General features: G+C 45.3%; 1 protein-coding gene across 2 annotated transcripts in view; it reads right to left on the bottom strand.

Annotated features, from left to right (window-relative positions):
• ANXA5 (annexin A5) overlaps nucleotides 1-14,923 on the bottom strand; it is a 145,223-nt gene that overhangs the window by 37,569 nt on the left and 92,731 nt on the right. For both annotated transcript variants that reach the window (XM_033938395.1, XM_033938384.1), the window contains 5 exons: nucleotides 10,180-10,274; nucleotides 6,658-6,771; nucleotides 4,835-4,925; nucleotides 3,641-3,720; nucleotides 3,079-3,135 (listed from right to left, as the gene is read on the bottom strand). In XM_033938395.1, coding sequence (XP_033794286.1) covers nucleotides 3,079-3,135; nucleotides 3,641-3,720; nucleotides 4,835-4,925; nucleotides 6,658-6,771; nucleotides 10,180-10,274 — 437 coding nt within the window. The remainder of the gene's footprint in view (nucleotides 1-3,078; nucleotides 3,136-3,640; nucleotides 3,721-4,834; nucleotides 4,926-6,657; nucleotides 6,772-10,179; nucleotides 10,275-14,923) is intronic.

Raw genomic sequence — 14,923 nt, forward strand, 5'->3', positions numbered from 1 at the left:
TATAGACCACTACTCAGGCGATGGGCCTGATGGGCCGCCGCAGGATGGACCTATGGTCTGACTCAGCGGAGGCAACTTCTTATGTTCTTATGTTCTTAATTAAAAACAAAATGGGGAAAGTGACAATTTTTTTAGTAACGTGGACAAATGGAAGTGAAGGAAAGAAGGGCTGGAACTACAATTGGTAGGAGAAAAAAGAACATTTAGGGAAAAAACAAAAAGAAGGGTGACTAAGGATAAAAAACCTTTCCAAAAACTAATTCGCCCTTAAAAGGGCAGTTTAAGTATCAAATGCATCAAGAAACAAAAATGTCTTTAATTTCGCCTTAAAATTGGCAAGACTTGTTATTTCACGTAAGTGATTTGGAATACTGTTCCAAAGTGAAGGGGCACCGACGGAAAAAATTGTGGCCCTCGTTGTATTGATATACTTCAACGAGGGGATAGTAAAAAGGTGGCTCTTAAGGACCTAGTTTGAGTGTAAGGAATAAGTAAATTGTTAATAAATTCAGGTTGATTGTTTGCTCTGGTTTTAAAAGTAAGTACTGTAATAGAATTTTGTAGGTGATCCTATGTTCTATTGGAAGCCAATGAGCTTTCTGTAAAAGGGGAGTGACATGACCGTATTTTTTTTGCATTAAATATGATTTTTACTGCGGTATTTTGTATTATTTGAAGTCTTCTTATTTCCTTTTTTGTAATGCCTTTGAAGAGGGCGTTACAGTTCAGAGAAGTTGGCTCTAGAGCTTTCATCATACATAAACGGTGAAAACAAGGTTGAACGATAGAACTAATATGTAAGTGATAAGACAAATTACTGTCGAATGTCACTCCCAGCAATTTTAAAGAAGGTACCACTTTGATAGGAAGATTTTTAAGTATTAGTGAAGATTGAAGAGAGAGGCCGTCTTTAAATGGAAAAAGCATTAATTTTGACTTGTTTACATATCCTAAGAATAAGTGGTGGATTTCCCCAAACCATCTCAATAAATTATCTAAGCCTTTTTTAAACCCTGCTAAGCTAACTGGACTTCACCACATTCTCCAGCCACAAATTCCAGAGTTTAATTGTACATTGTATGAAGAAATATTTTCTCCAGTTTGTTTTAAATTTCCAACTTAGGAGATTCATTGCATGCCCCCTAGTCCTAGTATTTTGGGAAAGAGTGACCAAGTGATTCACATCTACCCTTTCCACTCCACTCATTATTTTATAGACCTCTATCATATCACCTCCGAGCCATCTCTTCTCCAAGCTGAAGAGCCCTAGCCGCATTAGCCTTTCTTCAAAGGGAATCGTCCCATCCCTTTTATCATTTTTGTCGCCCTTCTTTGTACCTTTTCTAATTCCGCTATATCTTTTTGAGATATAGCAACCAGAACTGCATATAGTATTTGAAGTGTGGCCGTATCATAGAGTGATACAAAGTCATTATAACATTTTCATCTTTGCTTTCTATTCCTTTCCTGATAATTCCTAACATTTTATTTGCTTTCTTAGCAGCCGCCATGCATTCAGCTGAGGTTTCAATGGATTCTCAGCAATGACACCTACATCCTTTTCCTGGGAAGTGACTCCTAACACAGAATCCAGCATCACAAAGCTATAGTTTGGATTCCTGGCAGCGAGTGATTCATCAAACCGCTCCACTGGCACATGAGCAATTGATCATACATTCTAGGAGCATCACTCATAGATTTTACATGCTTACTCACAAAAATACTTGCTAATCTGGAAAATTGTTTGTTTCTAGAACTTGTTGCTCACACACAAAAAAATCTTTTTTAGATCTCGTCGCTCACATGAGGTAAAATTTGCATGCACCTGGCCAATCCTTAGAGGGAGCACTGTATGTGTCCCAGCATCCTGCCAGTGACAACAGCCTCAGGACCCAGAGTCCAGCACACATCTTACCGTATAAGAGGCAGAGCCAGCAGCACATGCCGTTATGACTCAGGAGTAGAGGCTCAGTGTCATCACAGTCATCTTCATCTTGAGTTAATTCACAGAAGGGTGGGGCTTTACAATTCCAGCCTAATACTCCCCCACCCACCCTATCTGGGCAGCATTGCTGGAATATACAGGGCCCACTCATGGAATGCATTGCTCAGCAGCAGCAGTAGAAACATCTGGTCACAGCAAGCAGCCAGTTGTCTGGTTTTGGCTCGTCCCCCAGCTGTATCATGTGCTCCAGGCAACACATTCCTTCCCTATCGTAAACACACTATACCTAAACTCAGGGCCGCCCCGGGAGCTGCAAGGAAAGGACAAGAACAACCCTCAACAGGCCACTGCACAAGACATAAGAACATAAGAACATAAGAACTGCCTTCTCCGGATCAGACCTTCGGTCCATCAAGTCCGGCGATCCGCACACGCGGAGGCCCTGCCAGGTGTACACCTGGCGTAATTTATAGTCCACCAAATCCTTATATGCCTCTCTTAAGGAGATATGCATCTAGTTTGCTCTTGAAGCCTAGGATGGTCGATTCTGTCATAATCTCCTCTGTATCCCTCAAGGTGGTTTATTTTAATGCTTTTGATTATCCATCACATTCCTAGAATCATAAGGGCAGCATCTCAATAGTCTCAGGCCTCTCAACCCACTGGATCTGAGAGTGAAATGATACCCGGAGGCTCGTGAGGACACAGGGACACCACAAAGGAGTTGTGAGGATGAGATGTCAATAATTCAACCAAGGGTGTAAGAGTTCAAAGTTCACTGCGAGGACTCGACACCGACAGTGTTTCGGCATCTTGGCCTTTGTCAAGAGTCTCAACGGCTGGTAGTTCTGTCACATAAACAGAGCATTCAGATTTAGAAGTGAACTTTGAACTGCACATCTGTGGCTGAATTATTGACATCTCCTCCTCACAACTCCTTTGTTGTGTCTTGATTGTCTCATCGTTGAGGCCTCCTTTGGCTCCTTTTTTGGTGACAGAGGAACACCCACAGCTGCTGACAAAATGGAGGGATGGGCTCAGGTTTTAAGGGCATTTTTACACATCTTCCTCGGACAGGAGGGGGCTGACTTCAGAGAACATCTGACCCTTAGAGAAATAAATGTCTCACCCACCTGAGCGTCTTGTTCCACGCGACCCTCATCCACTCTACCTTCAGGGTCCCTATTAGCCTGCAAGAGATAATGAGGAAAAATTAACACACGAACCTCTTTCTCCCCTCCCCCAGGGGTTCCCATAACACTTCTGGGAGACAGTATTACTCATGAAAATCAGCTTTTTTTTAAAAAAGGTGTAAATAATGCAAAAATCTCCTTTAGTCAGTTTATAAATTGGGAATAGCAAAACCCACTTAATCCTTGAATCTCATCCACCTCAGTCTCCCTTGTAAGTCAGAAGGCTGGAGGTTAACAGGAGTCCATCACTACGCTTTTCCAGCAGCAGCGGTCACTGCGCAGCCACACTGCCCTTCCCCCACATCCAAGGGCATCACTTCACAACACACCCAAGACTCAAAGCTCCAGTGAATTGTACATCTCTAGCATTCTCTGTTCTTAATCCAACCGCTGCAACGTCACGTCAGTGCCTTTGAAAGCCAAATTGCCAAATTTAACGCATCATGTCACGGAGCGATGACAGCTGATGAAACGTTTGCACGAAAAGCTGCCCTGCAGTTACCTGAACCAGGACCACGAGCATCCTCTCGAAATAGCCTGAGGTGTCACTGGTGATGCTGTCCTCCAACTCCTCATCGTACTCTGTACAGGAAGAGAGACACCCATTGGTCAAGAGACCCAGTCACCAAAGGGCTCTTTAAAAAATTACAGATCTGGACAAGGAACCCCTGCCAGTCAGGTGCTCAAGATAAATTTGCATACGATAGGGGTAGCACGCGACTGATTTTCTATTTTTATTATGTGGAGTTTTTTCACAGACCTATGACCACACTTGATTAAGTTACAGGGAAATACTTTTAAAACCAATAGGAGGACATTTTTTTTTTTCACTCAAGAGAATAGATAGGCTCTGGAACACATTGACAGAGGTTGTGGTAAGAGCGGATAGCATAGCTGGTTTTAAGAAGGGTTTGGACAAGTTCCTGGAGGAAAAGTCCATAGTCTGTTATTGAGAAAGACATGGGGGAAGCCACTGCTTGCCCTGGATCGGTAGCGTGGAATGTTGCTACTCTTTGAGATTCTAGAATCTTGTTACTCTCTGGGATTCTGGAATCTTGCTATTCCTTGGGATTCTTTATAGAATGTTGCTACTCTTTGGGTTTTGGCCAGGTACTAGGGACCTGGATTGGCCACCGTGAGAAGGGGCTACTGGGCTTAATGGACCATTGGTCTGACCCAGTAAGGCTGTTCTTACGAATTCAATTATTAAAAAAAATGCAGAAGCTGCTTTTGGACTTCAATGAACTACTGTTAAATGACATTATTTGTGTCTTGTCTATCATTTGCAATGTCATTCCATTATGTGCCCAGCTGCTCAGGCAATTTACTGTTACTGCAACAGATTCATCCATCGTTGCTGGCGTTAAGGAAAATTTCTAATATTTAATAGACATTTATCTTCATGTTCATCTACTACACAGTTTAGGTTCTCTTCTACACCCATAGACAACTGAATCTTTGGGAAGGTTGTACCAAAGCCAGATGAAGGCTCTCTTTGTGATTTATAAACAGTTTTACAGAATACTGTCCCTTTTTATACTTTAATAAAAAAAAAAAAAAGATTTAAATATAAAATTACAAGTATTCGAGACTTATGCAGATGAGGACAGAGACTAGCTTTGTCCCCATGTCATTCTCTACGCACAGATCTCCCCACTTTCCATGGCAGGTTAACAGGATTTTCGGACAATCTTACCATCCTTAAATGCCTGCTTGATTTTGTTGAGCTCCCCACATGATCTGGAGGCCAAGATCTCAATCAGCACCGTCTCGCAGGTCCCTGCCCCCTACCAATGACAACCAGAACCAGCACTTAGTATCCAAACAGTAACAGAGACCATGCAAGATCAGCAGGGGTGGGCTTAGCCGGTCCTCATTTTGCCCCCATCACATCAACTATGAGAGCCTAATCCAGCCCTAGTATTCCATCCTCATTCTACCCTCCCAATGGGCATGGCTTAGTGGCAGAGCACTGGGTTGAGAACCAATGAAAGTAGGGTTCAAATTCCAAATTCCTTGGGACCCTGGGCAGGTGACTGTCTCCCACTGGTTTAGGCATAAGGTCCTCTGCACAGTGGAAAAAGTGGGTTAATAGATTTAGCTTTTACATTTTAATTTTAAAAATGTATCTTTGGCTCCAAGCACAGTGAGAACTAGCCTCTGCCTTCATTCACCATCACCCATGATAACATCTATTTTTACATCCTGGTAATGGTCCTTGTCTGGAGCATTGGTATGAGACACCCCCCACCCCTTGAATTATACAGCTGCACCTCAGATTTAGCCACTAGGTGTCAGCAGTGAGCCATGGCTGCTGGATCCCACTAACTCACCCTTTCCAGTGACTGTAGGCACTGATAGCTCTGCCAGTTTCCCCAGCTGGACCTGGGACTGGAACCCAGAAGGGCCTAGCACTTATTACACACAACCGGGCTGGCCATGTCCTGCTTTTCCTAGGGAAACCAGAACTACAACTTCATTATCTCTCTCACCTTTTCCAAATGGCTTAAAGTGGTCAACAGCAAGAAAAACATGAAAGAAATAAACACAGATGTTAAATAAAACATAAATACTATAGACCAGTGGTCTCAAACTCACAGCCCGCCAGGGACTATTTTAAGGAACCTCAGTATATTTATCATAATCACAAAAAGTAAAATAAAACAGTTTCTTGATCATAAATACAATGTTATTATTAAGACTTAGCCAAAAGGAAAGAGTTTTACCTCCTGCAAAATTGTCATTTCTTTAATAAGACATTAACTATTTTTTTTCTGAGTCCCTCCAAGTACCGACAGATCCAAAATGTGACCCTGCAAAGAATTTGAGTTTGAGACCGCTGCTATAGACCCAGATTAGGCTCTGCCAGTTCATCAACTCAATACCGGGACTGTAGTACAATCGGAACCAGCTCAGCCCGATAAGAGGGAGGATTTTCTGGCCCCTTCTATTAGTTGGGAGTGGCTCAAAGGGTGACCAATGTCTGCCCGCCTACTGGATCCAACTGGCCCAGGCCAGTCATAGACACGTCATCTCTTTAAACGTGTCCTGTCTATATTGTGGCAGCTTGTTCACTGCTTTGAACAGCCTTATGGCCAGGAAAATGGTAAAGAAATATATTAAAAACTAAAGATATACAATACACACTATTTTATTCATTCAGTTTTCCATACCATTCTCCCAGGACAGCTCAGAACAGTTTACATGAATTTATTCAGGACCTCAAGCATTTTCTCTATCTGTCCTGGTGAGCTCACACTCTATCTAATGTACCTGGGGCAGTGGGGGATTAAGTGACTTGCCCAGGGTCACAAGGAGCAGCATGGGATTTGAACCCACAACCTCAAGGTGCTGAGGCTGTAGCGCTAACCACTGTGTCCCACTCTCCCACTAGGTGTCCCCCTTGCTCCCATGAGGGTCTACAAAAAGACGTCCAATGGCAAATCTGTTTCCCACATGGATAGGATCAGGGGAGGAGAAAAAAAATCCATCTTAACAGAAAAGAGACTGGAGCCTTACCTTCAAGGCATGCCTCAGCTCAGACACATCGTACTGAAGAGACGGTTTCATCAGAGCAAGGATTAGCTTCTCAAACTTTCCGGTCAGTTCCGATTTCAGATCATTCATCAGATCCTGCCGCCATGAATGAGGTACGGTTAGATATCCGAGCGACAAGCCTCCTCCCACCCCCAGAACAACTGGTCACAAATATCAGGATGGTTAAAAAAAAAGCCAGCCTGTTGCCAGGACATGCTCTGCCAATACATGCATAAAGTGGCAACATGGCAATAGAAGAGGGTAGTCATCTTCCCCCCCCCCTCCCAGCTACCCCAGAAATACCACCAGTGCAGGACCTTCCAAGAGAGGCCTGTGCTCAAGTGCTGCCCCCCCTCCCCCCAACAGGAATTAAATCAGGGAGAATATTGTAGTGCTTAGGACCACCACCCACCAGGATAGGAAACACATCAGAGAGGTCCTAGCGGTGCGTGAGTGCAGCCTCTACTGGAAGGTACTTCTGGAGCAGCCAGGAAGAGGAGAGGGAGGAGGCAAGAGCGGGGGCAGGGGGATGCTGCCACCTGGAGCAGGTAAAGAGGGAAACACCCTGAGGGGGAAGGTTCTGAGCCTCCCTGTGTGTGGCTGGCTAAAAACTTGCCTAAGGCATTAGATACCCTGGGCTGGTCCTTCTCATTACATCTTGACAGGAGAAAAATCCATTTGGCTAGCAATATCCCAGGTACCCTATTCCCTCTTCTCTGTACCCCAGGTCAGGAGCTGTTCTTCTCTGGATGGTTTTCCTCTATCATTAGACCAGGGGTAGGCAATTTTGGTCCTCGAGAGCCAGAGACAGGTCAGGGTTTCAGGATCTCCACAATGTCTATGTACGAGATGGATTTGCATGCACTGTCTCCTTGAGATGCAAATCTACCTCATGCATATGTATTGTGGATAGCCTGAAAACCTGACCTAGCTCGAGGACTGGAATTGCCTACCCCTGCATTAGACCAACAGCCCAGCCTCGATATCTGCATGATCTCTGGCACCCACTGAATGGACCTGTGTGGTCTCGATCTCCTCATAGCTCGATTCTTTTGAGGATCCTAGAACACATGCTCCAGAACTTCACAAATCCTAGGCACCAGATCGCCTGGAAATTGCAGCCTAGTGCCTGGGATTTCATCCCCCCACATTTCTTTTCTCGTACACCACTGCCTGAAACAGCTTCTCTCTCCTGCAAAGCGACTGGCATCTCTAAATACTTGAGTCGTGGGGTTCAGGAAGTTGGGTAAGTCTACTGGTTTCTAGTCCTTGAACCCCCTGCGCTGCGCAGCTCACGTATAGAGAGACCCCGAACACCATGCGGCAGCGGCAGAGAAGGGCACGAGAGACAATCTGAGGGAAGGGGCTAGAAGAGAGAACTGATGGGGATGCAGGTGAAACAAAAGAGGCAATGGCCGTCTAACTGAAGAGTGCCATCAGCGGGCTTTGGGAAAGGAGGCTAGTGACTTCTGCAGCGATTAGCAGGGGCACATTAAGGAAATGATTTACTGCAGCTTCTTTACCCCCAGACGCATAATAGGAGAAAAAAAATCTTAGTACACCAAGGTCCGGATTCTCTAACTGGTGCTGGCAGCTGCTGATTGTGCATCAATCACAGGACGGTTTGAGAATCACAGGACGGTTTGCACCTCCGGCAAAGGTAGGCCAGGGTTTTCCAGGTTTTCCAAATTCATCCTCCTAGAAAACGACAAGATCCAAACCAAAACCATACTAGACATAAACGCAACCAAATATCCCATCCAAACAACCATAAAACTACTAGGCATGACCATAGACAGATGCTGCACAATGCAACCGCAAATAAACAAAACAACTCAAAAATCATTCGCAATCATGAGAAACCTGAGACAAGTCCGAAAATTCTTTGAAAGTGCACAATTCCTACTTATAGTACAATCCCTGATACTAGGCATATTGGACTACTGTAACATACTCTTCCTCCCATGTCCAGCAAATACGATAAGACAACTCCAAACAATCCAAAATACAGCCTTAAGACTCGTCTATTCATTGAAAAAACACGACCACATCACTGAGGCCTTCATCAACTCACACTGGCTCCCAATCCAAGAAAGAATCCAATTCAAATTCTACTGCATATTATTTAAAACCCTACACGGAGACAGCCCATCATACCTGAACAATCGCCTCATCCAAGCAACCAACACCAGACACAGAAAAACGCACTCCCCATTCATACCCCCCCCATCCAAAGAAGTAAAAAGAACAAAACAACATGACGGCCTCCTAGCCACACAAGCTGCAAGACTGGACAAACAGATTTCCAACCTTCTGATGACAACCCCAGACTATAAGACGTTCAGAAAAGAAATAAAAACCACACTTTTCAAGAAATTCCTAAAACAGCAATAACAACACGACCTCTAAAAGCCCTTAAGATCTACATCTAACCTATCTAGCTATTCATTATAATTCATGTAATTATGTAATTCTGTAATTATGTAACTCTGTAATTCTATAATTCTCTAACTCTGTAATTCTGTAATTCTGTAATTCATTGTAATCCTGTCCTTAAACTAACCTTTTGTAATCCGCCTTGAACCGCAAGGTAATGGCGGAATAGAAATCCCGAATGTAATGTAATGTAATGTAATATGAATCTCGCCTCCATTGGCGCTTTACAGCACCTAACACCACTTCGAGCATTAGTCACAGCTACAGTGGCGTTAGATGCCATAAAGGGCTTATGGAGATGCGATTCTGTTGCTGGTGTTTTAGGCTTTGGTGGGTGCCTTGAAAATCAGTGATAAATGTCATTTAAACAACATTTTTCACTGAGCTTGGGTGTCTAAAAAAACAGCGCCATTTAGAGAAACCAGGCCTAAGTTAATTTCGAAAAGAACAGCTACTAATCTGGGAGGGCATTCCAAACCCCCCACCCCTCATTCATTGGAGACAATGTTGGAAGCAAAAAAAGTCTTAGACGTTCAGGCCTAAGTTGTTCAGCCGACTCCTATTTTAATGAAAATTTGTTGAAGCCTTTCCGTTCAACAGGAACATTTTAGCCACCTGCATTATCCATTAGGGACTGAGAAGCAGTCCCCCTATGGCCAGGACCTTACGTGGGTAATCCAAAGCAGCTGGGATTAGAATTCACTTGTTCTAAATAACCTCCGATCCCTTTACTATCTCCAGCCTCCCCTCTGGGGAAGACTAAAGCAGGCTGGAATCCACTTGGGATTAAAATCTTCTTTCGGGGACACTTTCTTCAAAGGGGTTAGTTTCGTGCACCAATCATGAATCTCATCCTAAACCATGATACCCCGAGTATGATCTCAGCCTATCAAAGGAGCAATAGAGAATTTGAACCTTCCCTGGTCTCAGCTTGCTGGTGTATCAGGTGAGCAAGGGAGCTCCACCTGAGATACAGGGAAGAACATGGGAAACCTTCGAAAAACGGGACGAGACACCTTAATCGAAATTTCAACTATACCCAGAGAGAGAGCTTCCTCCTGATCTTACCCTGCCATACAGCGTTTTAAAAGATGTTGAAGTCTCCTGGCGCTGATGATTGTTTCGGCTAGTGAGAAGTTTCAGGATGGAGACTTCATCCGTACCTGCCAACAGAACACAAGGAACAATCGTATGCCAACAGGACTTCCGGATCCCTGGCACAATGGCCTCATCCATACCTGCCTACACCCTTGAGATACACAATCACACACCCACAGGACTCCTGGCACACGGCACCTACCAAAAGCATGATACACACAGTGACAACCCCACAAGGCTCTTGGCACACTGCTCTTACTTATGAGCCCCAAAAACATGATCACCCCCTTTCCTCTCACACACAGGGCTCCCTGTGCGCTATCATATGTACCTGCCTGCAAGCCCCCCACCCCCCCCAAAAAAAAAGAATGCTTCTGCTACAGAGGAGGGGGGGCTGGATTCTTTGGGTAATCATGGGAGGAGTTGGAGCCCCTTTGCGTGCGTAGGAGGGGAGCGAGGAGGAAGTTCAAGGCTTTTGGTAATCCTAAACCTTTCTTAAAACCAGCTACGCTATCCGCTCTTACCACGTCCTCTGTCAACGCGTTCCAGAGATTAACTATTCTCCGAGTGAAAAAATATTTCCTCCTATTGGTTTTAAAAGTATTTCCCTGTAACTTTGAGTGTCCCCTTCCCCTCTCACACTCAGGACTTCCTGTGCATTGTCATCATATGCATCTGCCTGCAAGCTCCAGAATCACATTCATATCCCACAGGGCTTCCAGATCCCAGCACGCTATCCTCATAATTATGTTCCTGCTTCAGCTGCGCTGCTTTGGCAGTTAGTAGATCTTGACCTTACTGGGTGTAACCTTCCCCCCACCAAAAAAAAATTAAAAAAAAGGATGCTTCTACTACAGAGGAGGCGGTGCTGGATTCTTTGGGTAATCACTAAGTGTGTGCTTGTGGATTGCCTGTGAAGGAGGGGAGTGAAGAGGAAGTTCAATGCTTTTGGTTATCCCAATTCTCCCGCCAGAGCCCTAGTACTGAGGGAGACTCCTGAAGGTACCGACTGCTTGAGCAGGGAAAGTCTGAGAGGAGAAAAAGTGGAACCTGAGAGAGAATAGAAGAGACTTTATTTTTCCAAGGAGAGCAGTGGCGTAGCCATGGGCGCCAGCTCTGTGGGTGCCTGAGCACCCCCAATATTTCGAGGACCACGTGACTGCAGATGCACTACTACTACCAGGGCCGGCATGTTTCCCCTTGTTCAGCATCCCCCTGGCCTTCTTGTTCTAGCTTTAAAAAGTAATTATGGTCTGCAGAGGTTCGCCAGCACTGCAGCAATTCTAAAAAGCTGCCGCAGTCTCCGTTGCTCTTTGCCTCTGCCACAGTCCAGCCCCTCCTCTGATTTAACATCCTTTTTCAGTTTGGGACAGGCAGAGGGAAAGTCCAGCGGAGGCAGCAGGCAGCCTGTTAGAATTGCTGAGTTGCCAGCGATCCTCTGTAGACCATAATTACTTTTTAAAGCTAGACTGGGAAGAACAGGGGGACACCAGATAAGGCTAGAATCAAGAAACATGCAGGCACACAGGGTCCCCTTGGACTAGCTCTTCTTGAAGTAGATGAGGGGAGGGGGTTCAAAGAGAGGGGGGAAATACCAGACTGAAGGTGTTGGGGGGAGGGGAAGAACTAATGGACAGAAATGGTGGGAAAAGAAAGGGAGAAAAGTTGGACCCAAGGGGTGGTGTGGAGGGAGGGGGTATAGAGATACTGGATAGGAAGGCAGTTAGGAAGATAAAGGGAAAGATGGTGGACCCTGGGGTGGTGGGGAAGGAGGGAGAGAGATGCTAGATGAAAGGGTAGTTGAGAAAAGAAAAGGTGAGATGCTGGATGAGAGGGTAGTCTGGAAGACGGTTTGTGGTGAAATCAGTTAGCTTAGCAGGGTTTTAAAAAGGTTTGGCTAATTTCCTAAAAGAGAAATCCATAGGCTTGTGGTTTGTGAAAATCCACTGTTTATTCCTAGGATAAGCAGCATAAAATCTGTTTTACTACTTGAGATCTAGCTAGGTACTTGGAACCTGGGTTGTCCACTGTTGGAAACAGGACACTGGGCTTGATGGTCCTTTGGTCTGTCCCAGTATGGCAGTTCTTAAAGAGAATGAAGTATGGAGCTGGGGATGAGAGGGGGAGGGGAAAATGTCGAGTTTGGGGGTGAAGGAAGGGATAGATGCTGAACAATGGGATGAAGGGTGAAACAGATGCTCCATCAAAGGGGGGAGAGGATGCTTTTGGATTATAATCTTTCTTTTTAGGACATTTTAATCGTTTCTTGAGGCACTTTATTCTGAACAACTGTTTGCCCCTGCTTACGTTCCTCCCTTCTCCCTCCTTTTTCTTTATACATTGTAGTTCTTGCCTCTTTCCTATTGTTTATGGCATGTAGGTGTATTGTTATATATATATCCTCTATAATAAAATCCTAAGTGTGCATGCACACTTAGGATGGCGTGTTTCCTGACACCATGCTGGGTCCCTCCGTGCCGAATTCTATTTTCAAATTCGAACACGGAGGCAGGGAACAAACCGGCGACTCCCCCCTCCCACCCTCACTCACCGCCAAACAAACCGCAGCCGCCGGCATCTACTTTTCATCCTCCTCCCTCTCGCCTGCCCGCCGTGTTTAAATTCTTAGAAAACCGCTGTGCCGTACCGCTGATCTCGCCGTATTCTCTCCATTGTGGCCAGCCCTCTCTGACGGCTTCCTGTTTCCGCTAGGGCTGGCCGCAGTGGACAGAAGACGCCGAGGCCAGTGACAGCGCGGCGCAGCATTTTTCTATGAATTTAAACACGGCAGGCGGGAAGGGGGTAATTCTAGGCAGTTCACAACAGTGTATGGGTGATGTCACCGATGGAGCCCCGGTACGGACCACTTTAAAAGTGCATTGCCACTTTAAGAAAGTTTGCGATAGCCTGAACCGTGCATGTGCTAGTGCCTTCCCGCCTGACGTAAGGCGCACGGTCCCTCAGTTAAGATAAGCCAGCTAAGAAGCCAACCCGCGAGGTGGGTGGGTTGTGAGAATATCTGCCTGCTGTCCCTGGATAACACTTGTAATGGTAAGTAACTGTGCTTTATCCCAGGACAAGCAGGCAGCATATTCTCACGTATGGGTGACCTCCAAGCTAACAGAAATGGGATGGTGGGAGTGTTGGCCTTTAGGAAAATAAATTTTGTAATACAGATTGGCCGAAGTGCCCATCCTGTCTGGAGAATGACTCCAGACACTAGTGAGAAGTGAAGGTATGAACTGAGGACCAGGCGGCAGCTTTACAGATTTCCTCAATGGGAGTAGATCTGAGGAAAGCCACAGAAGCTGCCATAGCTTGAATTTTGTGAGCTGTGACACGACTCTCCAGTGCCAATCCAGTCTGAGCATAACAGAACGAGATGCAACCAGCCAGCCAGTTAGAAATTGTTCTCTTGGAAACAGGATGCCCCAACTTGTTTGGATCCAAAGAGACGAAAAGTTGGTGAGATGTGCGATGTGGCTTTCTCCAGTCAATGAAATAGGCCAAAGTATGTAGAGCGGTTTCTCCCGCATGAGAATGAGGCTTAGGAAAAAACACTGGCAGAACAATCGATTGATTGAGAAGAAATTCAGTAACAACTTTTAGAAGAAACTTTGGATGTGTACGTAGAACCACCTTGTCATGATGAAAAACTGAAGGGTGGATCTGCTACTAAGGCTTGTAACTCACTGACCCTCCTGGCAAAGGTGAGAGCACTAAGAAAGCCCACTTTCCAAGTGAGAAACTTGAGATGAGCTGTGGCCATTGGTACAAATGGTGGTTTCATCAAACTGGAAAGAACCACATTAAGGTCCCAGACAACAGGTGGAGGCTTGAGAGGTGGTTTGACATTGAAAAGTTCCTTCATGAACCTGGAGACCAAAGGATGAACAGTAAGAGGCTTTCCCTCTACTGGTACGTGATAAGTAGTAATAGCACTGAGATGGGTGGTTGATCGCTGGAACAATCTTCCACAACAGGTAATTGAGGCGAGCAGCGTGCCAGATTTTAAGAAAAGATGGGATTGGCATGTAGGATCTCTTCATGGAGGTAATTAGGGGGTGGGTCATTAGTGGGCAGACTAGATGGGCCGTGGCCCTTTTCTGCAGTCATTTTCTATGTTTCTATGGACTCTAATGAATGTAGATTTAAGCCCAGAGTCCGACAGAGAAAGTAGATAATCCAACACCAACTCCACTGCCAAAGAAGTTGGGTCGTAATGATGAAGAGACACCAGGAAGAAAACCTAATCCACTTTTGTTGATAAAATTGTTGAGTTGCTGGTTTCCTGGAGGCATCAATAATGTGACGTACAGGCCGAGAGAGATGTAATTCAGAAGCACTCAGCCCGAGAGAAAACAAACTGTCAGGTGCAAAGATTGCAGGTTGGGATGTAGAAGTGACTCCTGATTCTGAGTAAGCAGAGTAGGAAATATTGGAAGATGTATGGGCTCCTTGGAGCTGAGCCGAAGTAGAAGGGAGAACCAATGTTGCCTGGGCCACCGTGGAGCAATGAGAATCATGGTGGCTGCTTCTCTCTTGAGCTTGAACAGAGTTCTTAACATGAGGGAATGGAGGGAATGCATATAGAAACAGGCCTGTCCAATCCAGGAGAAAGGCATCTGCTTCCAGATTGAGAGGAGAGTAAAGCCGGGAGCAAAACTGGGGCAACTAGTGATTGTGGGGGGCCGCAAACAAGTCTACTTGCAGG

Source organism: Geotrypetes seraphini, chromosome 1 (genome assembly GCF_902459505.1).
Source record: "Geotrypetes seraphini chromosome 1, aGeoSer1.1, whole genome shotgun sequence".
NCBI lineage: Eukaryota > Metazoa > Chordata > Amphibia > Gymnophiona > Dermophiidae > Geotrypetes > Geotrypetes seraphini.